Here is a 25,799-nt window from a genome sequence, read left to right as displayed (position 1 = left end):
ATGGATTACAACAAGCATCATCACTCTCCAGAGAGTCAAACACTGCACTTACATGCCGATTACTTTCCAGTTGAGTGACCCTCTTGTCTTCATCATACATCTTAAAGATAAAGATAGATGTAAGAAATACATTGGCAGACATATCAGATTTTCTCCCCTCCCCAATATCAGTATCAATAAAACAATATCGGCCCTAATGTGAACTGCTCCCCAGCACAACTGTGTCATGTTGGCACTGTTGCACGAGACGTGGGTGTAAAAAAAATAACATCAAGGCACTTGGTGGGGGTTGTTTTTATAAACAGCTTTGACGCAGACTTAAAAAAAGAAACCATGAAAACAGGCACTTATTATTGTGGCAAAGAGATGAACTCACATTTAATCCAGCAGATTTAAATGCACATGTACATTTTGTGACATAATTATCATGAAACATAATAAAAAAGTTAAAATTTGTCTTCGATGCTTTTGTTGGTGGAGTTGGACATTTATTTTTTATGACAAAAGAGTGACTGTTTGGCGGTTTTCCCAGAAGGTACACGAGGCTGCACTTTAAATCAACAGGGTTTGATTCTCTCCAGCAGAGTGTTTGTCCCAGTGCCCTCGAGCAGGACTGAGGACCTGTTTCAGAGTCAAAACATGGTATTTTAAACTCCTCAGGTTGTTCCCCTTGAAGCGACCACGAGGAATCTCTGTTTTGGAGTGGCAGGTTTTGTTCTTTCACTACTAGTCCTCGTCCTCCGAGTCGCTGTCCTTTCGTGTAGGCATGGAACATCTGATCGATGACATGAGCTTGTCTTCAATTTGCTTTTTAGGGTTTTCCTCCAGGTCTGTCTTTACAGCCCCGGACTCTGATAACCTCCACTCCAGCTCTGGATGGGACAGAAAGGACAAATAAAACATGAACAGAATTGTACTGTTTCACTGGAGTTAAGAACCAATAGCTGAACATTAGAACATCAGTGAATTACAGGATTGATCTTAGTTTGGGCCATGTTTCCCTATATACAAGCTCAACCATTCTACATATTAGTATGTGATGAAAAGTTAGTATAGCCCGCTTCGAGAAGAATCATTAAATGTCCAAATACATGTATTTTTCTCTAACAGAAAGGCTATGCAATTCTTTAAAAAGTCACACATACATACAGTCATGTCTGCATTACTTCACATTTATTCTGGTGGCCTTGAAGATTTAATTGCTGCCATTTATTTCTTGAGAAAGTAACATCCTACCTTCAACTTTGAGGTTCATGCCCCCGAATACCAGTGGTCCAATAAACTGTGCCTTCATCTCTCCCTCAAAGTAGACAAAGATGGTGGGCAGGTTGCGGTCTGGGTAGTTGGGGATGCAGGTGGTGGAGATGGATTTGAGGAACTTGGTCTGAGGAAACTTCCTGGCTAACATGCTCAGGTGCTGATTGATGAGGGTACACAGAGGGATGCTGGGAAAGGAGATAAAACCATTACTTGGATGAAGGAAAACATGTGGTACTTAAACTAGTTTGAGTGGCATGTCAAAAAGCTTAAACATACTGAAAAAAAAAATGACTTAAAAGCAGCTGTGTTGGCTTCGAAGTTTTCTTTTGTGAAAGGCCAGAATACAAAAAAAATGATTCTCAACCCAGCAACATCAAGATATCACAACCTTAACTTCAATATTATCTGTAGTTGAAGATGTAAAATACTTCTGTAGGCCTTCACAGTTTCTAACTTCTACAAGTGTGCAGTTTTGTTGCAAACCCTACCCCTGTTTGTAGAGGTGCAGCACCACCCAGATGCCTTCTCCGGCCTTGTTGACCTCCTTGACGTAGTCCTGCCCTGAGATTTCCACCACCTCGCCGAACACATTCTTCATCTGAGTTGCCTTCCACTCTGCGAGACGCTTCTGTCTGCAAGGAGAAACATCTCATATCAGTGTACAGTAACAGTGAATTTGTTTCAGTCTAAAGTCCAAAACCTCTTTTGAAGGAGGATTTGGAGGATTTTTTGACAGGAATTTATAACAAATGTTTTAAAATGATTCATAATCCAGGGATTTGTAGTCTCTCATTGTTCAAGACCCTGTTATAGATAATCTCTGTTTACCTGTACATCTCAATGGCAGCCTCGTCCTCTTCACCGAACTCATCTTCGTTCTCCTCCAGTTCGTCCAGAGTCATGTCCTCATATGTTTTAACTTTTCCCGAAAAACAAAAAAATATATAATCTTACCCTCAGTGATAAATTGAACGGAGGACAAATGAAGCAGATTAAACTGTATTTAAAATGAACATGATCACGATTGCTTCGTCTGCAATTTAAATTAAAAAATGTAGAATAAACTGGGTGACACTCAACCCGTGTTTCAGGATGCAGTGTATCCCTAACTGTCTCTCTTACCGATAGACTGCTGTTGGAGTGCCAGCTCCTCCTCTTCATCATCTTTAGGCGTCTCTTTGGGAGGAAGAATACCTTTCTTCCTCAGGATATCATTCCACTCTGTGTCTTCGTTCGGGTCCTGAGCAGAAAACAAAAACATGTACTGTTATGATGAGTTTCATTCAGCTATAAAGATGAAGATAAAGATAAACTTTATTGATCCCCCGTGGGGGAAATTTGTGCATTACAGCAGCTCCAGAAAACAGGGGACGGGAATAGACTATTAAAAATAAAAAATAGAAGTTAAAAACAGATCAAACATATTTACATCATTTAAATAAATAAAAAAATAATAAAAAATACAATAATGTAAAATTACACAGTAACTTGTTTTTTTTTTTTTTTTTAAATGAAAGACTTAAAACAGTATTTGAGGATCTGAACACGAGAGTGACACTGAGTGAAATCAGATGCTTATAAATGAGTATATTGAGATCTGGAGGCAGCGTTTCAAAGAAAGAGTGAATACATGCAAAAAAGTCCCTGATCCACTATAATAATAATAATAATAATAATAATAATACATTTAATTTGTAATGCACCTTAAAAAATATTTAAGTGCTACAGGAAGAAAAATAAAACAGAAATAAAAACAAATTTAAATCAACTAACTAACTAAAGATGTTTCTGCTTATTTCTACCTTATAAAAAGGACCATACAAAGCAAAGCATATTAAGATCATCATTCACATACAACAACTTCCTGCCTTCCTATCAACACACTGTTATTAGGAGGGTACTGAGGGACAAACTCTTAATTAATAGCTGCAGACTATGATCATACAGAATAAAGAACTAATAAAGGTGAATATGTGAGCTTCTTGTTTCCTTTACTACCTCTTGTTGTGATCAATAGATATACTGCTCAGCTGTAATAAATATTTAATGCTGAAACATAAAAACTAGACAAAACCATCAGCAGATTATCCAGATTTCACTAACTATATTTTCCTTTTAATTATTTAAAATCCATTAAAGCAATAGTCATCATTAAAATAAAAATATATATAAATGTGTTTTCACAACACTTTTAAAATATTGTACTACCTTTTAAATGTTAAAGGGGAATTTAAAACCTGACCTGGTTTACAGTACAGCTAACATTTTAACGCCATGCTACATGCTAACTTTTAACTTTAAAACCTCTGCTTCGAATTTACCTGAGTCTACAACACCGACATCAACCCTTGTTAAATAGGATCATTCAACTACAGTAAAACACGGCGTTTAAATGACTAATAAAGCGTTACGGACCTGCATTTTGACAGATAAAATCCTCCTCTCGAATCACACTACTGCTCTCCTCCCAGACACGGAAACAGAAGGAGCGCCGACGGGCCGAGTCCGGCACGAAACAGAAACCCTTGACTTCCCCCCTTCCCCAAGAAAAATATACAACACGTCCAGAGTTTAAATAAACCTCATTTAGCAGTCCATATGTCAGGTTAAGAAAATGTATCACACTTCACATTTTTTTAATATCTCGTTATGGCTTGGTAATGTCTGTTTAGAAAGACACGGAACACCTGCTTTAAAAAAAAAAAAAGGGGGACCATAATAATAGAGACACAGATTTCCGTCTGACGCTCGATGTAACCATAAAAGGAGCTGAAGCGCAGCATTCCATTTGTGGAAACTTAACAGGTGCTGTTACTCACACACACAGACACACACACTCACACACACACACACACACACACACACACACACACACACACACACACACTGATCATTTAAACCATTTACTAGACATCCTTTTAAATTGTTAAATTATTCTTATTATCATGACATTTCTTTAGACTTCTTCTTTAACTAAGCAAACTTCATATAATTTATGGCGAGTAAAATCTCTACACATTATCAGTTTGTCGATGGTAAAAAAAAATGGTATAGTTTTAGATCTAATTGAGTAAAAAATACACCAAATGAAATGTAAAATAATGGCCCTGAAATGCATCAAAATATATGCAAATGCTGACAGAATACTAACAGAAAGTTAATGGAACCATTTATATAAAGGTACTATAAGCTTAGTAACATATCATGCATAAAGACTAGTAATGATAATATAACATTCACTGTATTTATAGAGTACCTTTTGAAACAAAGAATTGCTTAACAAACAAATTAAAGGCAGGAACTCAAGGGATGATCAAATGAACAATCAGGCCAGTCAGAGCAAACTGAGAGAGGACTTTAAATTCAACGAAAAGCCAAAAAAAACAACTAAATGCAAACACAAAAGGTCGACAAGAATGAAAGCAAAATAAAAGGAATAAAAGTGATCAACAGGCAGATTGTCTAATTGTATAGTTGAAGTGCCAAATGAGTACAGTTAAAAATATATGAAGAATAAAAGACAATAAAAGTAGTGTGGGTAGACAAAACATGTTTGAGGCGTTAACTTAGATTCTGTTATTTTACTTCTCGAGTCACTAAACTACATGCTAACAGGACTCTGAGTCGTCTGAGTTTGTCTGCCCTCCATCTTCAGATGTCTCTAGTTAATTTAAGCTCACACCAGTTTTACTTGCTTAACTTCCTTTTTTTTTTCTCCTTCTGCTTTTTACTTACAAGTACTGCGTCGACGATACTTCACACTGCACTGGTCAGTCTTTATAATTAAAGGACTATTTGTTGATATTTCTTGCTGGGATGACACCATTCAGGATTGTTTACTTAACTGGGCTGAACTGGCCTTGGGGAAGCAGAAGCCCCAATTTCTATTCAGGTCATGTTGGTCTTTTTATTCTAGTAAATCTGACACTTTTTTGTCATTACTTGACTTACTTTATTTATTTCAGACCCATGTAGGTCCATATCATCATAAAGAAAAGTACAATAAATAAAAATACATGACATCAACAAAGTGATAAAATCACTACAGTTCACAAGTTATCAGTGATTAAATTACAAAGAGCCGTTTGCACCAGTGTTTCCAGAAACACAATGAATACAATACACTTTATTGTCCCCTCTGGGAAATTTGTCTTGGACTCACAATGCTGCCAAACATCCAACTGCTTCCCCTCAAATCAATAAATAAATACAAAGAAAAACACATCCACGTGTAAACATCCCACTGGATTGTTGATAGACGACTTGCCTCCCCCCACCCCCTTGCTCCCTATCCCTCTTCCTGCATCTTATCCCATCTCTCCCCCTATCCCTTTCCAAGCCGGTCTAGACCTGTGAAGGCTGTTTCGTCATGAGCCGGGGATCCGGCCGAAGATTTCTGCCTTTTTAAGAGGGCAGTTTTTTCTTACCACTGTAACTTTTGCTGCTTTGCTAAAGTGCTCATGATGGATAGGCCAGGTCTTTGTAACATAACAATAAGTAAGGTCTTTAACCTGCTTTTTGTCACATAACAATGAGTAAGGTCTTTTACCTGTTTTTTGTAACATAACAATGAGTAAGGTCTTTAACCTGCTTTTTGTCACATAACAATGAGTAAGGTCTTTTACCTGCTTTTTGTAACATAACAATGAGTAAGGTCTTTTACCTGTTTTTTGTCACATAACAATGAGTAAGGTCTTTTACCTGTTTTTTGTAACATAACAATGAGTAAGGTGTTTTACCTGCTTTTTGTAACATAACAATGAGTAAGGTCTTTTACCTGTTTTTTGTAACATAACAATGAGTAAGGTCTTTTTACCTGCTTTTTGTAAAGTGTCTCGAGATAACACTTGTTATGAGTTGACGCTATACAAATAAAAATTGATTGATTGATTGATTGATTGATTGATTGATTGATTGATTGATTGATTGATATACCAATGGAAGACAACACAACACTGTGTATTGCACAAGATCTGCAAAAACACAGCATGAGAGACAAGATTACATAGGTAAGATAATATAAAAACATATATGAACACCGTGACACTATTGCACAACCCACACAGCCTTACGAAACATTATTCAGAATTCATCAACACATAAATGTATACATAACATTTTTCAACACAGCATGAAATGTGCAGACATTTTTAGTAACAAACATTTGACTCGCACTCGTCCGTCTTGGTCATTTGAGTGAGCAGTATACAGCGGAGAACAGCTCTAAAAAGCTCTGTTTCAATGTTGTCTGTTCACATTTGAAATGTGTGTGTCAGCATATTAGCTTGACTATACAGTTTGCAGCACTGACGCTGCACATCATCATCATCATCATAACTCAAATCATTACTGATAATATGTCCCAGATAGGACACTAAGAGACGACCTATTAGGCTGCCTAAAAATCTTCAACAAATTACCCTAAGTGCTCGGGCCAGGTCGTGTTATTTCAGCAGCGACAGGATTTCCCCACCAAATAGTTCAACCTGCATGTACAGTACAGTCTGATGTGTCTTGTACTCGATGGGAGCTTGAGGCCAACTAGGTTAAACGTGCCATGCAAACTATTGGCCCTTTGTTATGTGATGATTTATCCACTGATAACACAAGAGGCTCAGGAAGAACTAGAGGAAGTGAAATGGGGATCATTAATAGTTTTTGTTGTTCTCAATGAGCATTATGCAACATGTGTCCTGCTTGTGGTTTTTTTTTTTTTTAAAAAGGGGATCCATAAAGAGCCATAAAGTATCTGAACTTTTCTAAGAATGGCTCTTTTAAAACATTTTAACAAACACACTTTTTAAGTAGAAAGTAACTCCTGAAGAAATGTATTTTTCATTCTTATTTCATTTGTTTCCTTACCTCTCTTTAAGACAAAGCTATAGAGTTGTGGATTTTGTTAACAGGATGTATATTAGGAAAGCCCTTATTAGAATGTCCTAATGTTAGTAGTTGAACTTAACAACCTATAGTGTTATTTGATTTGTGACCTATTTTTATTCTTAGTTTTACCATGCTCTGGTTTCCACAGTTTTAATCGAATGATATTCTGCAATATTTGCATATAAATTGCTGATATTAAACATCAGCAAATGGCCTTATCATTAAAATGTAGGTAGTGTTATTGTAACAGTATGTAGCCTAATAATTTACAATCAAGTTGTCAGGATCAATTCAATCACTCAGCCATAAAACAGAAAATGACTGAAGGCGTGACATGGAAGTCTCGTGGTCGTGGAGCCCTCAGGTATGATGGATGAATTTAACCTTTTTGTGTGCTCATGAACGTACTCAATACCTGAACGCAGTGTCAGCCTAACAACCAATCACAGGACGGCTCTCAGCCGGAACTGGCGGAAGGGAAAGTTAGTGAAATGCGGAAGAAAGAAAATAAAACGAAGAGCTCCCACTCTGACCCTGTTTTTCAAGAACCGCAAACTGTATTCGTTATTTTTGTCTGCATAAAAAAAAAGTTACTATTTCGTTTTTCTCATTGAAGTTTTAGTGCAACAAGTATAGACCATAGACTGTTTAGAATAATTATTTTTCATATTCTTGTATACAGTACAGTCAATGGTATAGACCCATTGTGTATTACTTTACAATACAGTTATAATTAATATAGACATATCTTGGCTAATACCAGGATGTGATCGGTAATTATCTGTATAATGTCAGTTCATCTTGTGATTGAGTTTAATTAAACTTACCTAAAATAGTTTGATAAAATGACATAAAGATCTGTATTTGCTTAAGGTTAATATTTTGCAACTTTGTAATTATTTTTGATCAGCTCAGCATTTTGAACTTCCCTCCACTACACTGTTGTCTTATTTAGTCCTGTGCATATTTTCCATTCTTTCTTTATTTTGTGTTTACTGTTGATATTTAATTTTGTGCTTTTTCTACATAGAGAGCAAAGTTCACCAAAGTAAAATTCCTTGTGTGTGTGACACCTGGCCAATAAAGCGGATTCTGATTCTGAAATATTAGGATACAACAAAATCTTTTGAGGATTTTTTTAATTTTTTTATGATAATACATTTATGTGAACTGTACTGAAAATATAAAACGTGGTTTACAAATATTACATAAAAGCCTTAAACCCTTGGGTGTAGGCGTGATAATTAAAGTTGTACTATTTCTTGGGTTGTAATGTTTGTAACTACTGCTGTATTGTGTTTAATAGCAGGGGTAACAACCAAATTTCACCCTGGGATAAATAAAGTATTTCTGATTCTGAATAGTTTTGTTGTATTGATTCAGGGTGCCTGAGGAGATAAGGCGGGCAGAGTCAGTGGACTCTTTTAAATCACTTCTTAAAACTCACTTTTATAGACTTGCTTTTGTGTGATTTCTCCTTTAAAGATCTATCCCTTCTTTTTAATAATTTTATTGCTTTAAACCCTTTTTATCTTTCTCTTCTTTAAATGTTTTAGCCTTTAAATGTATCCCTTAATTTTACTGCTCTTAGTCTTTTTAAATTCCTACTCCTTTTATCTTTTTAACTCTTCAGCTCTCTGTTGCTTTATTCATTTCACCAATCTTCTGTTTATCTCTTCTTTTTATCTTCATTCTGTGTTTACAGCCTGTGATGTGATGTCGTCCCACTTTCCCCTCAGATTTTAATTTTGTTCTCTTCTGGTTGATTTTAAACTAATTGTCCTTCATTGTACTGAACTGCCTCTCCATACCTGCCTGTTGAATCTATATTATTCCTGTTATTTGCACTTTTAGAATTTTGCCCTCTCTGTTTGGCCCCTCTGTTGATCTCTGTTCTGTTGTCGTGTTGCTGTATTTGCACTTTGTAAACATTTATTTTTTAAAGGCGCTATGTAAATAAAGCTATTATTATTATTATTATTATTATTATTATTATTATTGATTTATACAATAAAAAAATTTCACTCAGTAAAACTTCATGGACCTCATTCCACGATGGAGTGAGTCATCATATTTGATAGACGATCTTTGACTAGTGTGTACAGCTGCTGTAAATCGGGCGTGAGGGAGCAGACGTGAGGCGAGGAAGTGCGAGACCTGCAGCTGTCAGGAGCGCAGGAGAAACCCGAAACATGGACAAACACGAAAACCCGCCCCTGTAGTGTCCACTGTGCCGCTCCCGAGCCGGAGGTCCGGCGGGGAAAACTTTTTTTTTTTATACCGCCGCTACAGGGACCGAGACAGCGGAGGGCTTCCTCCTGGTCCCACCCTGCTGGACGATATGTGGCTGAACCCGGAGGAAGTTCTGCTGAAAAACGCTCTGAAGCTATGGGTGACCGAGAGGAGCAACGACTTCTTCCTCCTGCAGAGGAGGAGAGGCCACGGGGAGCCTACAGGCAGGTTCACAGGTAAGAAAAACAAACGTCATACCACACAAATGATAAGACAGCGGAGACCAAATGGTGTGCAGACTGGACAACATGCAGGCCAGCAAAAAAAGATATGGAAAAATACAGATGTAAAACAAGAAGAGGCAAATTAGCATAGAACAGGAAAAACCACAAAGATCCAGCAGGCAAAACCACAGGTAAACAAGGGGGCGTGTCCAAGGGGGTTTCCCAGAAATTCAAGAATTGACCATATATTCACTAATCTTCAGGGTTCACTTGTGCCTCTCGACTCAGATTTTGTTCCTATGGCAACTGATGACTTGATGCCTATGCGAGACATGCTCACTTTGTACCTTAAACACTGTTGTCCTGCTCCAACTCTCAACTCAGGGTTTCATCTGTGCTTAAGCTTTAAATTCAGAACAGAAACTCATACAGTCATTTAAAAATCCGCAATCTCATCGTGTGTGGTTCATAAAAGGTCTCACTTCTTCTAAATACAGTCATTTCACCTAGGTGTCAGAACTAACATCAAAAACAAAGAGTGGATTTTTCTCACTGTCTTTGCCTGCGGTGAGCATGGTGAAGTGAACAAACTCTTAAAGGCTCAAAACTGCAGAAACACTAGACAAAGGGTATAAAAGAGGAAGTCCCAACTAAACTGAGCCAATTTGACCCCTCTAATCCCTCAATCGTGCTTTACTTCTTTACTTTTTAAATTCATGTGATCTGTGCTGTATGCCAAGCCTCCGGCTGTTATTAAAACTCTTTAAGCCATGCTTGAATAATCCGGATTATGTACCGATTATGTTTTAGAGGTCTCAGAATGAATCTGAATATATTGTAAACGTGAACCAGAGCTTTTTTTTTTAATCTGTTGTTTTAAACACTCTCATTTATGAGGATTTGTTAGTTTCCTCTGTTTTATTTTTTGCTTAGTAGAATATCTTCTGGTGAGTCTGTAAAATGTTCAATGTCCCTGTACAGCTGTTTTACAGTTCTTCCTTTTAGGTAATATAATGGTTTATTCATCAGTTTAAGCAATACATTGAACATCTAAAAAGTAAAAACATCCTTTTAATGCAATTGTGTTTGATAATAGTTAGGGATCGGATCGGACTGAAAAAAAAAGTGGATCGTTGCATCTCTTATAATACTTTTGTTTTTTCTTACACGATAACCCCGTAATGAATGCATAACAATAACAATACTTTTCATTGCTAATTAACCTTTGGATATATTCTCGATTGATTTTTTTTACTTATTTGGTCCCAAAAGAAAACTCAGAAATTTGTGAAAACTGTACAATAATGTTTTCCAAAGCAGAGGACGCAAACATCATTGTCCGTCTATGACCAGAAATATTCAGTTTAAAAAAAAAAAAAAAAACTCCCAGAGTAGAAGGGGAATCAGAGAACTTCTACTCAAACCAGTAAATCCATTATCAGAAAACTAGAGCATTGAATCCTCCAGTTGTTAATGCTTCTTATGCTGAAAAACTGAGTTTCTAAAGTTAAATTGCACAGGAGATAATAATGCCATAAATATCAGCAGACAGTTGTTCAGGATATGGACTCTCTCTCTCTGTTGTTGTTTTTTTGGACTTTAGTTTGAAAATCCGAAACAGAAGTCAGTTTAAAGTTTAACTTCGTCCAAATCTGGAAATCTGTCATTTCCTGTCGGATGATTACAGGTTTTGTCTCTCTTCATTCTGTGGTATAACACGTATGAAAGCTACTTCCCCCGCCGCTGTACTGCAAATGTTTCACCCTGCAGAACAAGTGCTGTCTACAGTTACTGATGATTATACACATTATGGGCCGTGTTTGATGCAGCTGTTGCTCGTCTGATATATGGAGTTCTTTCCCACTGCTCCGAGCTCGAGCTTTCCTCCGATGGTGTGTTTGCTGCTTCCTCTGTGTCGTTTCCTCTCTGTGTGTTTTGTATCTGTGCAGCCTAACAGTGGTCTCTCCACAGAATGTGAAGACTGACGTTCCTTATTATTAAACCGCAGGCTCTCGGCTCATACAGTGTCTTCTTTATGTTTTCTTCCCGGTGGAGAAACTCGCCCTCATCCTCTCTCATAAAACAGAATAGTAGGAACTTCCTGGCCGGGGTTAGCTTTTTGTTTGTTCCCTCTGTTCCCATGACGAGAGGGGGTAAAGGTCAAGTCCTGTTGTCACGTCGTTCAACATTAACCAATTAAAAGTCACTCCAGCATTCCTTCCACACAAGAGAAGGAAACAACACAGAGTCGAGATGTTGATGTTTAACCTTTATTCAATCTGTTCGGTTATTTATTTCCACCTTTTTATGCCTTTATTTCAAGATAGAACAGTGGATAGAGTCAGAAATCAGGGAGAGAGAGAGAGAGTGGAGAATGACATGCAGGAAAGGAGCCACAGGTTTGATTTGAACCTGGGCCGCCCGCCTGGAGGACTAAAGCCTCTGAGGCGCCAGAAAAAACCCGACCAGCATTAATACAGAATATTAATGACAAATAAAAACAGAACGTATAGATTTCCCATTGGAGAAAACCATGGACAGTCTATGGTATGTACACATATGTGTCTATGGGGTCTTGCACATGTGGTCACTTCGCTTGACTTTGTGTCACAATTGCAAATTACTCTGGATTTATTGGGTTTATATGTATCAGATCAACACAAAATAATCTATAATTTTAAATATGGGAAGGGGATATTACTCTGTATTTGAAATGATCTACAAATAAAGACAAAAGAAAAGTTTTAGCCTTTTCGCTGGGAAACTACAACGATCAGGTGCAACCAGGAGAATTCAGGTTAAGTCATGCATTCAACAGATGTCTGGTTTTTAGACTGCTTGTGTTTGTGAATCAAACTGTAAAAAGTAGAAATAAGTCCATTTGAATTCGAGGTGGGTGCCACTGTAAAAAGCAGAAAAGTGCTAATTCATACTTCTGCAAGGCACCGTCAATAAATAACAGACTGAGTGAAACAAAAGAAAAGCATCTTGGACCTTTTCTTCACCAGTTTCTCTGAAACGTCCCCAAATTGAGTTTGTTGAAGCACCAGTGAGAAGGTGACCCACTCCATTTTAAAGAGTTATTACATTATAACACAACACTTGTCTAGTTTGGATGACAGTTTATACCATCTTTAATCCTTCATACCTCCCTAATCAGTATCCTAAATAACCACTAAGTTTCAGTCTCTGTAGAAGTAGAAGAATTTGGTCCTGATGAGTTTTTGATTCTTTGCTGATCTTACAATAAAGGTGACTTATGTTGTCTATTTAATGTCTAAAATCTGACTCATAATAACATGTTCAAAGATACAGAACAGAGAGTCATATTGAATGTGTTCTCAAAGCTGTGAGACTAAACTTTCCAGCAGCTTTCCCCGTCTCACCGGTGATGATGACATACTTTCAGCAGGATTTCTGAGCAGGGCAGGGCATCGAAACATCTGCAGCCTATCAGCCCCCTCATACAAACATATATCTGTGTTATCATTTCTAAGCAGCGCTGTGAAAGTATCGTTTCCCATGTCTCGAATGTGTCTTCATTTTCTTGTTATTTTTAATTCAGCGCCCTCACAGATCTTAACTTTATCATCAGAGCACCTTTTACATTAACATGAAGCCCGAAGTGCTTCTCACAGCAACATCTGAAAAACAAACACGGACAGAAAACATGAGTATAGGACAAGGACTGGCACAATGTTAGGATGCCAGAAATGAAAAAAAGAAGAAAAGGGGGGAGCCGGCTCGGGCATTTGCCCCCAACAAGAACCTGTGAACAAACGTATTTTATTCAGCTCCAAAAGCTGATAGGAGCCAGGCAGAGGGAGCTACTGTTAGCCAGGAGGCTAGCGCTAAAAGCACTGATCGAATGTGCATACGTTGATTTAAATCATATCCTGGGAGGGTCCATTCACGGGGCCTTTCAGGGCCCAGCCATTGCTGTGGACGGGCCTGCTAATACTACACATACTTTTCCCACTATTACTGACATTGTAGCTATAAATCTTCTAATCTATTTCGTTGTTGTTGTTGTTGTTGTTGTCGCTCTGTCTGTCCCTATCCTTCTCCTTCCTGCATCTCCCTCTATCCCACTTTCCAAGCCCAGCACAGTCTCAGCAGACGTCTGTTCATCATGAGTCTGCTTCTGCTCGACGTTTCTACCTCTTAAAGGAAGTTTTTCCTCACCACTTGAACTTTGCTCATGATGATGGATTCATTTTTGGCCTTTGTAGATACTATAACAAAGAGTGCAGTCTTTACCTGCTCTTTAGCAACATTTATTATACAAATATAGATTGATTGATTGAAATAAAAGCCAGACTGAAAAAGGTACTTTTTTAATTTCCTCGCAGAAATGTAAACAGTTCCACTTAAACAAAGCAGACACATAGGGGATCATTCATTTTGATGCATTCAAATGCAAACAGACATCACAGTCTTGCAGAAAACTACATGTCATTTTGTCTCCAGGCCTTGTTAAGTGTGACAGCAGCCTTTATGTCTCCTCAGCAGTGTTCCTCCAACAATGTGACTGAGAGCAAAGAACGATGTTGATTCATATTGACTCTCTTTTTCTGGAAGCTTCTCAGTGTAAACCCCTCCTGGGCTTTGTGGTGACAGAGGGATGGCTTTGTGTTGCCCGGCTGCTGGGTTCACAGCTCCAGGCAGGTCGACTCTGACAGTGAGATGTGGTTTACAGTTTGGCTGGGAGCCCGAGCTGTCTGCTGCAGAGAGACTTTATCTTCACACGTCAGTGTCTTGTGCTTTCTCTAGGCTGGAATCAGGCTTGTTACAGATGATATTTATTGTTGATTAAAAAAAGGTTACAAAACTACCAAAAAAGGGTCTTTTCTGAAAGTAAAAAAGCCTCTTAAAGTTTATTTTGACTCACTCTCACAAGCCTGTAAAAGCCTCCTGCGAATCCCATTGTTCTGACGCACTTTCAGGGTTAGTAAGAAAGTTTCATTGCAGGTTTTACAAGCTCACAACACTTACGCTGTTGAGTAAAATCATAAAATCATGCTCCTATATGTTGGAGAGCTGAGACTCATTCCTCTTCCTCTTCCTCTTCTGTCCATGTATTACACAGTACAGCCAGATGTACATGTTGTCCTCCTTTGTGTACCAGACCAGACAAGTTAAACACAGATAGAGATCTGGCCTCCCTCATGGTGTTTAGTCATAGCCGCGAGATGCAGGTTGTACTTGTGGTACGTTTGACGGATTTGGCTGATAATGCTGCCTTATAAAGCCCAGAAGTTCAAAGCGAAGATGAGTGGAAAACTTTATTTTCCCAGAAACTGAAGGGTTAAAAGTTGGACAGGGGAATGCTAATTTGGTCAAAGTCTAAGTGGGATTCTGAAGTGCAGACTGCAGTGGCTCAAGTTGTAAAATAAGTGCTATAAAAATGCAAACACAAAGTGCCCGCCTTCAAGGACTGAATCAGCCAACAGCAGACCTCAACAGCTGACGTGTCATGGCTGCATCAGAGCAAAACTTGACCAGATGAACATTACACATTATATCTCACCCTAAGCTTTGATGCATGCTTCAATATATAAAAGTATGAGACTGAGACAACACAGAGTAAAAATTATTTCAATTCCAAGAACAGACAGAAACCGCTAAAAAGTGGTTGTGGGATCGGTCTTGAGACCAAGTACTACAAAACGTGCTCGTTTTGATAACCTGTTGAGTTGTTTTATGGTAATGTGGGTGTTTACTTTTATCACTTTAACCACACTCTTTTACATAAAGGTGTATTAGCACCAGATATTAACAAAGCTTTTATATTAACAGCAGATTTTAGATTTAGGGTAAATATCTGTCATATCTTGTCTCCGCTTATCTTGACCCTCCTCAGGATCTCTCAGCCTGGGACGTTTCTTTCTTACAAGTAGCTGTGAAATGTTTCAGTGTTTGACCTCTCTCTGTTCTTTGTTGAGACACAGAAAGAGAGACTAACATGTAATGCCGTAGTCGTTCTTCTATTAAAAAGTGTTTGCTCATATTTGAAGTTGGAAGGCATTACGGCATGTTGTTTATGTTATCATGTAAAGCCTCTGTAGTGCAGCAGGGCTAAAAAGGGACAGAGTTAATGCCATAAATGTTGCTGTGGTTGTGCAACATACTTTCATTTAGGGGTGTCAGATGGCCCAGTGGTTAGCTCATAACTCATGTACAGAGGGTGTAGTCCTCCAAGCTACTTTCATTTAGAGGAACTGGTTTAGTTCAGATGAAACGCTGGTCCCTGGTTCAACTCCTGATCCTGACACTGTTGAGTGCATGTCATCCCCCACTGTTATTCAAGCTTTTGTAAGTTTTTGTTTTTGCACAAATGACTGTATAATGACCGCACTCAGCAGTGATGATAATACTTCTGGCTGAAGTCTTGTCCCTGTGATTTTTGCTTTTAATCAAGCCTGACTCTCTGTGTCTTTTCGTCTCTGCAGGTCTCCTAGTGGGGGCGCTGGACACAGTCCTGGACTCCAATGCCAGGGTCACACCCTTCCGAATTCTCCTTCAGGTTCCAGGTTCACAGATCAGCTGGGTGATCGCCAGCGGTGAGCTGAACCACCACTGTTGTCTTTATTCTTATTTTACATTTCTTGACTTTCAGATTCTTTTTGATGGTGCGCTTTTTGTTGCTGCCTCGGTTCTTCAGGCAGATTTTCTGACTCATTTGATTTTTAACAGTAGTTGTATTTCCTGCATGATTTAGTCTTTTTGGTCCATCAGGAGTTGCCATAGAGGAGGTGAATAAGCACTGGGACTGGCTGATCCACAACCTGCTCCACTCTCTGTCTGTGTTTGAGAACAAGCAGGATGTGGCGAGCTTCGTCAGAGGCAAAGTCAGGGTATGAAATGTGCTTCTTCTTCGTATTTAAAAGGATTTAAGGCATTTGTTGGACCAAATTAAATATCTGCTTAACTGTAGATTATATGATGAGGATGATGATGATGATGATAAAAACAAAAATAACCTTGCCCTCTCCCTCAGGGCCTTATCGCTGAGGATGCTTGGGGTCGCCAGGCGGCCCAGGAGGAGGACCCGGCGAAGTTCAGAGATGCTCTGCTGAAGTTTGAGCTTCACTTCGGCCTCCCTTCGTCAGAGAAACTGGTGACGTACTACTCGTGCTGCTGCTGGAAGGGCCGGGTACCTCGACAGGGCTTCCTCTACCTCAGCATCAACCACATGGCCTTCTACGCCTTCCTGCTGGGGAAGGAAGGTCTGTACACCAAAGTGAGGGCTCAAAGAGACTGAATACAAAGTCTGTTGGGAAGTCATAAAAAAAAACAATATTATTACTATGAACTGTCAAGGATATTTTCAGTATTTTGCAAGATTGAGCGCATATTTTCTCTTTATGTCGGCTTAAAGTAATGATAAAAGAGTGCTGTGCTGAAAAATATCTTACAAACAGACAAATGGCCTCCTCGGTAAATGATCAAATGTCAACAACGTTTTCAGTGATTCCTGCTGTGTCTCAGAAACTTGGGTGGAAACGATTCAACATTTTTAAGGTCAATAATTGACGAGAACTTGAGTTGAAAAAGAAAACATTTCTTCAGGTGGTAAAAAGTAGACAAATGAATTGATTTAATATCTAATCCAGAGCGGCTGGGGTCGGTTTTGCATGTTTTTTTCCCCCCTCGTTAAAGTTTCATATAATTTCACTTAAGCAAAAGATTGAAACACAGCAAATGACCATCATTTATTATTTCAGAGGTCATGTTGTCACTGTGAAGTGCAGAAAACTAACACACATTTATTCCTCCCTATCCACAGTGAAGTTTGTGATTCCCTGGGCGGACGTGATGCGGTTGGAGCGGGTCTCCAGCGGTCTAATGACAGAGGCGATAAGGGTCAACACTCGGCAGCGACAGAGGGAGTTCTCCATGTTCCTGAACCTGGAGGAGACCTTTGGGGTCATTGGTCAGCTGGCTGACATCTCCCTGAGGCGGCTGCTGGACAGCGAAGGCCTGGAGCTGGACCGAGTCCTGCAGCAGCCCACACGCATCACCAAAAGGTCGGTGCTGGATACTGGTATCTTTAACCAGTACCACTTGAGTTGTAAAGTACATTTTACACTGTATAGTTAAGTTTATTTTTTAGGATATTGTCTCTTCCTGGTTATTTAAATGCATTAGCATTTAAAGGGATGGATTTCCCTCAAAGCTAATTGAGTGTAGTGGTCGAGTACGGACGCTAATGCTTCCCCTGCTGCAAAATTATCTTTCAGCATTGTTGCTTTGGTCGCTGTTTGTCCGTAGGTATTTCTCTTTGCTGTTAGAGACAGATAAATAATATGATTACTTAAGTTGTTTGCTTTACATTTTAATTTCGTTAGTTAATAGTTGGCAGGCAGATTTGTAAGCTAGTGGCTAGACTAGCAGTATGACTCACCATTTTCAGTTTTACAAATTGTGGTCTTAAATTTTGCCTCGTTAGCTATATTTGTTATTTTCTAATTCATTATGAAAATTATGCTAAATTGCAGTTTTACAAATGTCAAATTTTTCAGTATTTATGAAGAAAAATGACGCCTTGTTATTTGAGGACTTGCAACCCTTAGCTCGCTTTCTCGCTTTGAATATCAGCAACTAATTGCAAGGCAGTACATCCTTATTAAGAAACTAACTGAACTTTTTACGCTTGTTTGAGCTCATTTTCATTTAAATTTCGAAGTTAGCTAACTTACAGGTTAGCCTCAAGATCTGTCAGATCTTTATTAATTACAGCTGCAGCGTAAGGCGAGCTCTGTTCTACATGACTGTTCTCGCCCTTTAATGGGGACTTTCTTGCTCCTAAGGGAAAAACAAAACGCTACAGATGCATTTTTTTAACCTGTAGCTATAGCACTACTTAAAAAAACTAGCGCTAAATGATTCACTTCAACCATGTCAGGATGTGATACGATTTTGAGCGAGTGTCTGTGTAAATACTTCACCATGATGTAATCGAAGATGTTTGTTATAATGATTTCTGTCAGGTCTTTGCTCCTGGACTTCTATTGCCATGTGTTGAATTAATCTTTGAAACACTGACTCTCTTGTCTGCACAACACATTGACACTTCTAGGTTGTAATAAAGAAACCTTGACCTCAACGTCGAGCTAATGATGATGATGATGAGAGGAAGTTAAGAATGTAAAAAAGAGCGTTAGAGAGACGATCTAACCACGGCTCATTTCTCACAGCTGTGCAGCTGCACTGCACACCCACAGTGTGAATGAGTGTGAATACTGGAGTGTCACTTTTGTTGAGAAGTTCCCCCTAATGGTTTTTGGTACAAATGTGGGTGGATGGAGTGATCTGCACCCATCTGACAAGCAGCTCAGTAGAAGTACGAGAAAAAAGCCAAGCCTTGATGTCAGATAGTTGATTTTATTTTAAGGTTGGGCTTTTTATGCCTTATTTAGAGATAGGACAGTGGATAGAGTCATAAATCAGGGAGAGAGAGAGAGAGAGTGGGGAATGACATGCAGGAAAGGAGCTACAGTTTAGATTTGAATCCAGGTTGCCCAATTGGAGGACTACAGCCTCCGTACATGGGGCGCAGGCACTAACCACTAGGCTACCGGAGCCCCATGGCACTACTTCAAAAAAGAAGCATACTCTGCTTCTTTTTTGTGAACATTTGTGCACTTATTGTTCATTGTGATTGTGGAATAATCACAAGACACACCTGGAAACACCTCCCTCTTCTCTAAGTTAGATTTTATTTTCTCAACTCAGGACTATTTATTCCGACATGCTGTGTCTTTCACTTTTAACATTTCTGTTACAGGATCTTTTCACGTGTAGGTCGATTGTTCGCTGTGCTTTTTCTGCAAAGCGTCAAACCTGACTTCACTTCCCATCATCATGTGCAACTTTTACTTACAAAGTTTCCCCTCAGAATACTTCCTGATATACTCTCTGATACTCAGGGCTATTTATTTCTGTCTATTTAAAAACCTTGAAACCAAAAGAAGAACTTGAAAGTGAAACTTCCTGAGCTGCAGCACTGATGTGTGAGTGGGTTAAGGTCCAGAAAACAGATTTTTTTTTTTGATCCTGTGAGAAGCGCATTTATTTTTGCTTTTTACAGTAGACAGCAGATTAACGTGCATGCATAAGCAAAGACATGAAATGTGAACTATAAGAAATTGAAAGTACAAATTCAAGAAATGGAAACATCAGCGAGTCTAGAATGGAGAAAACGGAACAAGTAAGAAATGAGCATGCAGGGTTTATAGGTGGCTAAATGTAGAAGGAACAAATGGAGCAGGAAAAAACTTTAGCATCACCTTTAACCACATAATTAAAGTAATTAATTATCATTGATGTTTTTTTTTTTGGTAGAATGATGAATGTGTGTTCAACATTTTATTACAAACACATTTAAAAAAGGTAAAGCGTGTTGCAGAAAAAGTTTTTTTTTTCATGTGAATGCAGAGGAACTTTGGAGAAATTTGGCTACTCGTGTGACAGAACCGAGAAGAACAGAAAAGATCTGTGTTTAAAATTTAACTCGTCTCCTTAGGGCTCAAACAAACTCTGGTTTGCTTGTCAAGTAGGACGGCATGACCGCCCTGAGGCAGAGCCCCCCAGTCTAAACCTGACCCATAAACTACAACAACACTGAAGACATCCATTTTTAAAGATTGCAAAGACTTATGTTGTCTTATTGTTTCACTTGACTCCCTGCCCGGTGGAGGAACTCATGCATTCAAAGACTAGAGTAGAAACACTTGTTTTAAAGACAGACTGTACAAGACGCTCCTCAGATTAATGATGCACCGCTCCAACATTTAGTCTTGTAGCACACATATACAATCATGGCAGGAAGGTAAGGAATGAAACTTTCAAAGCTCAGCAACAAAGATGTTCAGGGAGTGATTATCTTAAGGGAGGATTTATTCACCCAGAGGAATCTTTGTTGGTACTAAAAACAAACTTTTCTGTCAAATCTAACTGTGAAACAATTTGCTAGATATGATCACATTCTTGACACAACTGTCTCTGACTATAGTCATACCTTTGGGGGTCATTTGTGTGATTTCAAGCAGTAGATATTACTCTTCAATGAGTTACTCTTCAAAACCATATCAGCGTGTTACAGCCTAACTCATCCCCTTTTTTTTTTTTTTAAATCCTTCCCAGGATCCTGGAAGAACAGGCGTTAAGAGAGTACGTCCTGGCTCTGTTTCGGCTCCCTCGCAGTGAAAGACTCCACGAGGTGGCGTCCTGTTCGGTTTGGACCCCACACTCTCGCTGTCATACAGCCGGGACTCTCTACACCACCGACAGCTACCTGTGTTTCTCCAGCCGAGAGGAAGGAAACTGCATCCTGCTTATACCGCTCTCAGAGGTACAGTTCTGATGAAACCACAGACACGCTGAGGTCACCTGTTCATCTGGAGCACAATGTGGTGTGAAAGGGAAAAGTCTTTTAGCCGTCTTACCTGTGAAGGACTTACAGCACAGATCAAGTGTTCATTTTCAGACTTTATATAGGTTTAACTTTGGAGGACTGAGGCTTGTTTAATAATTTGCATTATCCTTCTGAATAAGCAGTGATGCCAGGATTTGATGACACATCGTTTCCAAGCCGTTTAAACAGAAAAGCTTTCACTGAATCCTATCTAGTCCAAAACTTTAAAGATGATTAGAAGGGCTCATGAGATGATAAATACCTAACGTGAACAAGGACTGGTTCAATGAGTTATGAAACTTCACCTGAGGTACAATGCAGCAGGTGCACAGAGAACACAGCCATATCATTGTTTTTCCTCAGGCATAACTAAAGGAACTTACAGTAATTGCCAATAAGGAAGTGGCTAAAACACTCAACTGTGGGGTTTCCTCTCGCTCAAGTTTGTGTGATTTAGGAAACCACCAGACAGAGTGTTAAAACTTGGTAGAAATGTTGGGTTATTGTAGGATTTTACAACGTAGTAAAAACCACAGACCAAGCATGAGAAGCTGAAAGTTAAATGCTGAAAAAGATCTGTGTCTGTCCGTCAACACCTCGGACATTTTTATAGCCTCTAAGCAAATGAAACGAGTGACTTTACAGTTATACAAACCGGATTTTGACTCAGGAGGCATTGGTCTTCTACAGTGTTTGTCTGTTCTTAGATGAGCTATGAAGCTGCCTGTGTTTGCTGCTCTGCAAGCTGCTTGTTAAAGAGTAACACATAAACCGGTTTCATGAGGTGAATGATTACAACACATCAATATCTCAAAGCTTTGAGGGGATTGTCAATAGTTGCAGTTGCATGAATGATCAAATTCATGAAGTAATAAAAACACAGTCCTTCTCCAAAAGCATCCCACCTTTAACTGCACACTGTTTTATGAAATGACTGTCTTTAAACTCTGGCTTATTATTAAACTAAATTGTGTTAAATAATTTAAAACTTAACAAACCATGTTGACTGTGATGTTGTCTCTTCTGGTTTCTTGCTGTGTTTGGATGTTGTCTTGTTTGTCATCATGTTTTTGTTTTGTCCTTGTGAAGGCAAAGACAATTTTCTATTCTGTTCTATTCGATTCTATATTTTAGCTGTGTTAAGGTATCATAAGTAGATATTTGCAGGAGATAAGGCGAGCAGAGTCAGTGGACTCTTTTAAATCACTTCTTAAAACTCACTTTCATAGACTTGCTTTTATGTGATTTCTCCTTTAAAGATCTATCCCTTCTTTTTAAAAATTTTATTGCTTTTAACCTTTTTATCTTTCTCTTCTTTAAATATTTTAGCCTTTAAATCTATCACTTCCTGTATTCATTTTACTGCTCTTAGTATTTTTTAAATTCCTACTGCTTTTATCTTTTTAACTCTTCAGCTCTCTGTTGCTTTATTCATTTAACCAATCTTCTGTTTATCCCTTCTTTTTATCTTCATTCTGTGTTTACAGCCTGTGATGTGATGTCGTCCCACTCTCCCTCAAATTTAATTTTGTTCTCTCCCGGTTGAACTAATTTTCCTTCATTTTGTTGAACTGCCTCTCCATACCTGCCTGTTGGATCTATATTATTCCTGTTATTTGCGTTTATATAATTTTGCCCTCTCTGTTTGGCCCCCTCTGTTGATCTCTGTTCTGTTGTTGTGTTGCTGTATTTGCTTTGTCTGTCACAGCACTTTGGAAACATTTGTTTATAAAGGTGCTGTATAAATAAAGTTATTATTATATTATTTAAAAACGTGCATCAACTGCAGGAGCGAACAAAGAGAACATAGATAAATCATTCAATTTGGTGTACTCAATCAAGACTCTTTACATGGCACATTTTGTGTGTAAATTACATTTTTGTAGAGCTCCTAATCAAACCTCTAAACGTGGACATACTGTTGGCTGACTGGAGCGTGGTTCAGTTCAATTATTCAGCAGACAGATGGCCGGTCTGTTCACAAACAATGTGAGGAGTCAGGCACACTCTGTTTCCTCTGCTCTGAGCTTTTCCTCTGTTCTCTACTGAAGCATTGTCTTTATAAAATATAAAAATATGATCACTCCCTCCCTCCTAACCTGTTACTGTGGATGCAGAAATAATTCCCCTTTTGCTCCTCCAGATTTTCTCACATGTCCTGCAGAACTGAAACTGTAACATCATTATTCTCTCTTTTTCACAGAGTTAAGGTCACTTTGAGTTATTTTTATTTGATATGGATTTATTGGATATGTGACCTACAATAAATTGTATTAATACAGTACGAGACATGTCCATGTACAGTGTCTTCATCTGTTTCTTTAACCTGCCCATGTACAGATTAGATTACGGTAAATTCAGCATCAAAGCATGTCATTAAATGAACTTTAAACTGTTGATTTTGTGGTTTAAAGTAACAAATGCTTTGAATAGTTATTCAGTGTTGTATGCAAAATCTCTCACACCGATGATCGTTAATGCTCTTCAGGTGTTGTCCATCGAGAAAGCCGAAAGCACCAGCCTGCTTCCCAACCCCGTCATCGTGAGCATTCGGACTAAGAAGGCGTTTCAGCTGATCGAGCTGCAGGACCGAGACGAGCTGGTGGAGAACCTGAACTCCAGACTCCGAGCTCTGCAGTGGAAACAGTCCATGTTCCGGAACAAGAAAGACGGCAAGAGGAAGGTGGTACGTGAGCTCGTCTTGAATTGAAGTGAAGTGCTTTCACACCGCAGGTCACTGCTACCCAGTGGCCTAGTGGTTAGCTCACAAGCCTAATGTATGGAGGCTGTGATTGGCATACAGTCAAATCCGACCTATGGTTCCCCACTCTCTCCTCCCTGGTTTTTGACTCCACTGCCCCATATCTTAGATAAAGGCATAAAAATTAACAAACAAAAAAACCTTACAATATACAGAAGTTTTAAGGACCTGGCCCATACGTCCATTACTGCTGTCAGCATTTATCAGCCTGATAGCAGAAGGAATCAAAGAGTTTGAATATCTGTCTGTTTTCATCGTCCTGACAGCATTAGAGAGAATTCATAAGAAAGGACGTGAGTGACTAATAATCTCTTTCACTTTCTGGATCACACGTTTCAGCTCTGATCTCTTTAGCTGGACTCTGGGAGCAGACTTTAACAATGTCATTAAGATTGAGACTAAGTCAGAGGAAATTTGACTCTTGAGCATGAAAAAAAACACAGTGTGAATTCAAACTGTGAATCTCTTAATGTTAAATAAAGGATTAGCATGTAGCATATTGTTCAGTAAAAAACTGATGATGTAGTATTTCTCTCTGATCTCACCTCAGAGCTCGCCGACCCCTTACTACACCTTCTACTACGACACTGGGTACTCTGATGAAGAGGAGATAGAGGAGCAGGTTCTCCGTAATACTATCAACAGTGAAGCTCTGATGACGGCTTTCCACCAGAACCAACCAGGAGCCAACGGCAACAAGGTAGAGAGGAGACTGTCAGAGACGATCACGTTTTAATACTTTATTTATAGCTTTTATTACAATACAGACATACAAGACAGACAAGAACACCCAACAGTATTACACAAAATGATGGAAAGAAAAAAAAAAGAGAGGCAAGGGGCATACATTCAAATGTCCAAAGCTGCCAGAAATTGAAAAAGAGACTGCCCCTCTTTTTAAAAACAGTCCTGGGTAGAAAACAGACAAAGCAAAAACAAAAAACACAAACATATGGGTGGGAATCAGTCAGAATCCTCAGTCAGTATGCCAAATAAGGCAGAGTTTGCACATAATATAGGCATCACATAGCAGCACAGACCATAATGCATCCAGTTAAGTCTTATCCACTAATGTCAGAAAGGGTTTCAGAGAAGATCACGTTTTAAATGACAAAGTTATTTGATTTATTCATTAAGTTATTATAGAAAACTATCACTAGCATTTACAACAACAACTGTTCAACAAGTAAATGTGGGTCTCTGAATGTGTGTGTGTGTGTGTGTGTGTGTGTCAGAGCACGGAGCAGGAGAAGGAGCGTCTGTGGGACGATCATTTCTCGGAGTTCGGTCGAGGCGTCCACATGTTCCGCACAGAGAAGATCCAAAGACTGGTCGCCATGGGGATACCAGAGTCCCTGCGAGGAGAGCTGTGGATGACATTCTCAGGTAGAACAAAGATTGTGGATGAGGGAAGGTGTGGTGTGATCTTTGTGTTGTGTGCAGTAGACCATAAAAAAAACAAAACATTTATTTGTCTTTTATGCGACAGGACAGCTGATAGAGTAGAATAAAATCTGAGCCATAAAAAAAGGAGAAGTGGGAGTCAAAGAACAGAGGTGTAATGGGCGGAGTCACAAAATGGCCAAAAATATATTTTCCAGAACACACACACAACTGAGACTTTCATTCAAAAACAAAATAGACAGCTCCTGATGGGCAAGGATACCTGTGACCTAGTTTTACTTCAGAAATCTATCCATAACACTGCCTTTTTAAAATACTGTGCAGTTGTTGGTTCGTCAGCTCGGTGTCATCAGTGAAGAAAAAAATCTTTTTTGAACTCAAACTGAAACTGTGACTGTGGAACTGAAAGTGTAGAAAGAACCTCTCAGAACGACGACAGATCAAGTTACTGACGATTCATTACAAAAGTCTTATACATGATGTCTTCATGTCAGTATCCTGATGGTGTTTAATGTCTATCCTTTTTTTATCACCACATTAGCTGCCCTTATTTTACCTTCATCTCACATCTCTGTTTGTGTTACAGTTCAATTCAACAAAGCTTTGTGGGATTGTA

The 25,799-nt window shown here is 38.8% G+C and overlaps 2 protein-coding genes across 2 annotated transcripts in view; one reads left to right on the top strand and one right to left on the bottom strand.

Moving 5' to 3' along the window:
• Positions 1-275: 275 nt before the first annotated feature.
• pdcl3 (phosducin-like 3) lies at positions 276-3,830 on the bottom strand. The gene is made up of 6 exons (XM_020649175.3): positions 3,676-3,830; positions 2,383-2,500; positions 2,089-2,179; positions 1,749-1,892; positions 1,237-1,445; positions 276-872 (listed from the first exon to the last, which is right to left on the bottom strand). The coding sequence occupies exons 1-6, from the start codon at positions 3,679-3,681 to the stop codon at positions 727-729; spliced, it is 714 nt and encodes a 237-aa protein (XP_020504831.2). The 5' UTR covers positions 3,682-3,830; the 3' UTR covers positions 276-726.
• A 5,428-nt stretch (positions 3,831-9,258) lies between these two features.
• Positions 9,259-25,799, top strand: part of LOC109995434 (TBC1 domain family member 8) — a 25,127-nt gene continuing 8,586 nt past the window's right edge. The window contains 9 exon segments of the mRNA XM_065962566.1: positions 9,259-9,611; positions 16,052-16,162; positions 16,338-16,456; positions 16,600-16,828; positions 17,389-17,629; positions 20,748-20,955; positions 23,507-23,704; positions 24,330-24,479; positions 25,015-25,165. Of these exon segments, the coding sequence (XP_065818638.1) occupies positions 9,485-9,611; positions 16,052-16,162; positions 16,338-16,456; positions 16,600-16,828; positions 17,389-17,629; positions 20,748-20,955; positions 23,507-23,704; positions 24,330-24,479; positions 25,015-25,165 (1,534 nt within the window). The 5' untranslated portion in view covers positions 9,259-9,484.

The sequence above is a fragment of the Labrus bergylta genome, chromosome 13 (genome assembly GCF_963930695.1).
Source record: "Labrus bergylta chromosome 13, fLabBer1.1, whole genome shotgun sequence".
Taxonomy (NCBI): Eukaryota; Metazoa; Chordata; class Actinopteri; order Labriformes; family Labridae; genus Labrus; species Labrus bergylta.
The sequence above is the reverse complement of the archived record's forward strand: the minus strand, read 5'-3'. Positions and strand labels throughout refer to the sequence as shown.

Coding starts and splice junctions, on each gene's coding strand:
- pdcl3 (XM_020649175.3), bottom strand. Junction 1,446..1,748: donor CTGCACCTCTACAAACAGGG/GTAGGGTTTGCA, acceptor CTCCTTTCCCAG/CATCCCTCTGTGTACCCTCA. Junction 873..1,236: donor CATGAACCTCAAAGTTGAAG/GTAGGATGTTAC, acceptor TGTCCCATCCAG/AGCTGGAGTGGAGGTTATCA.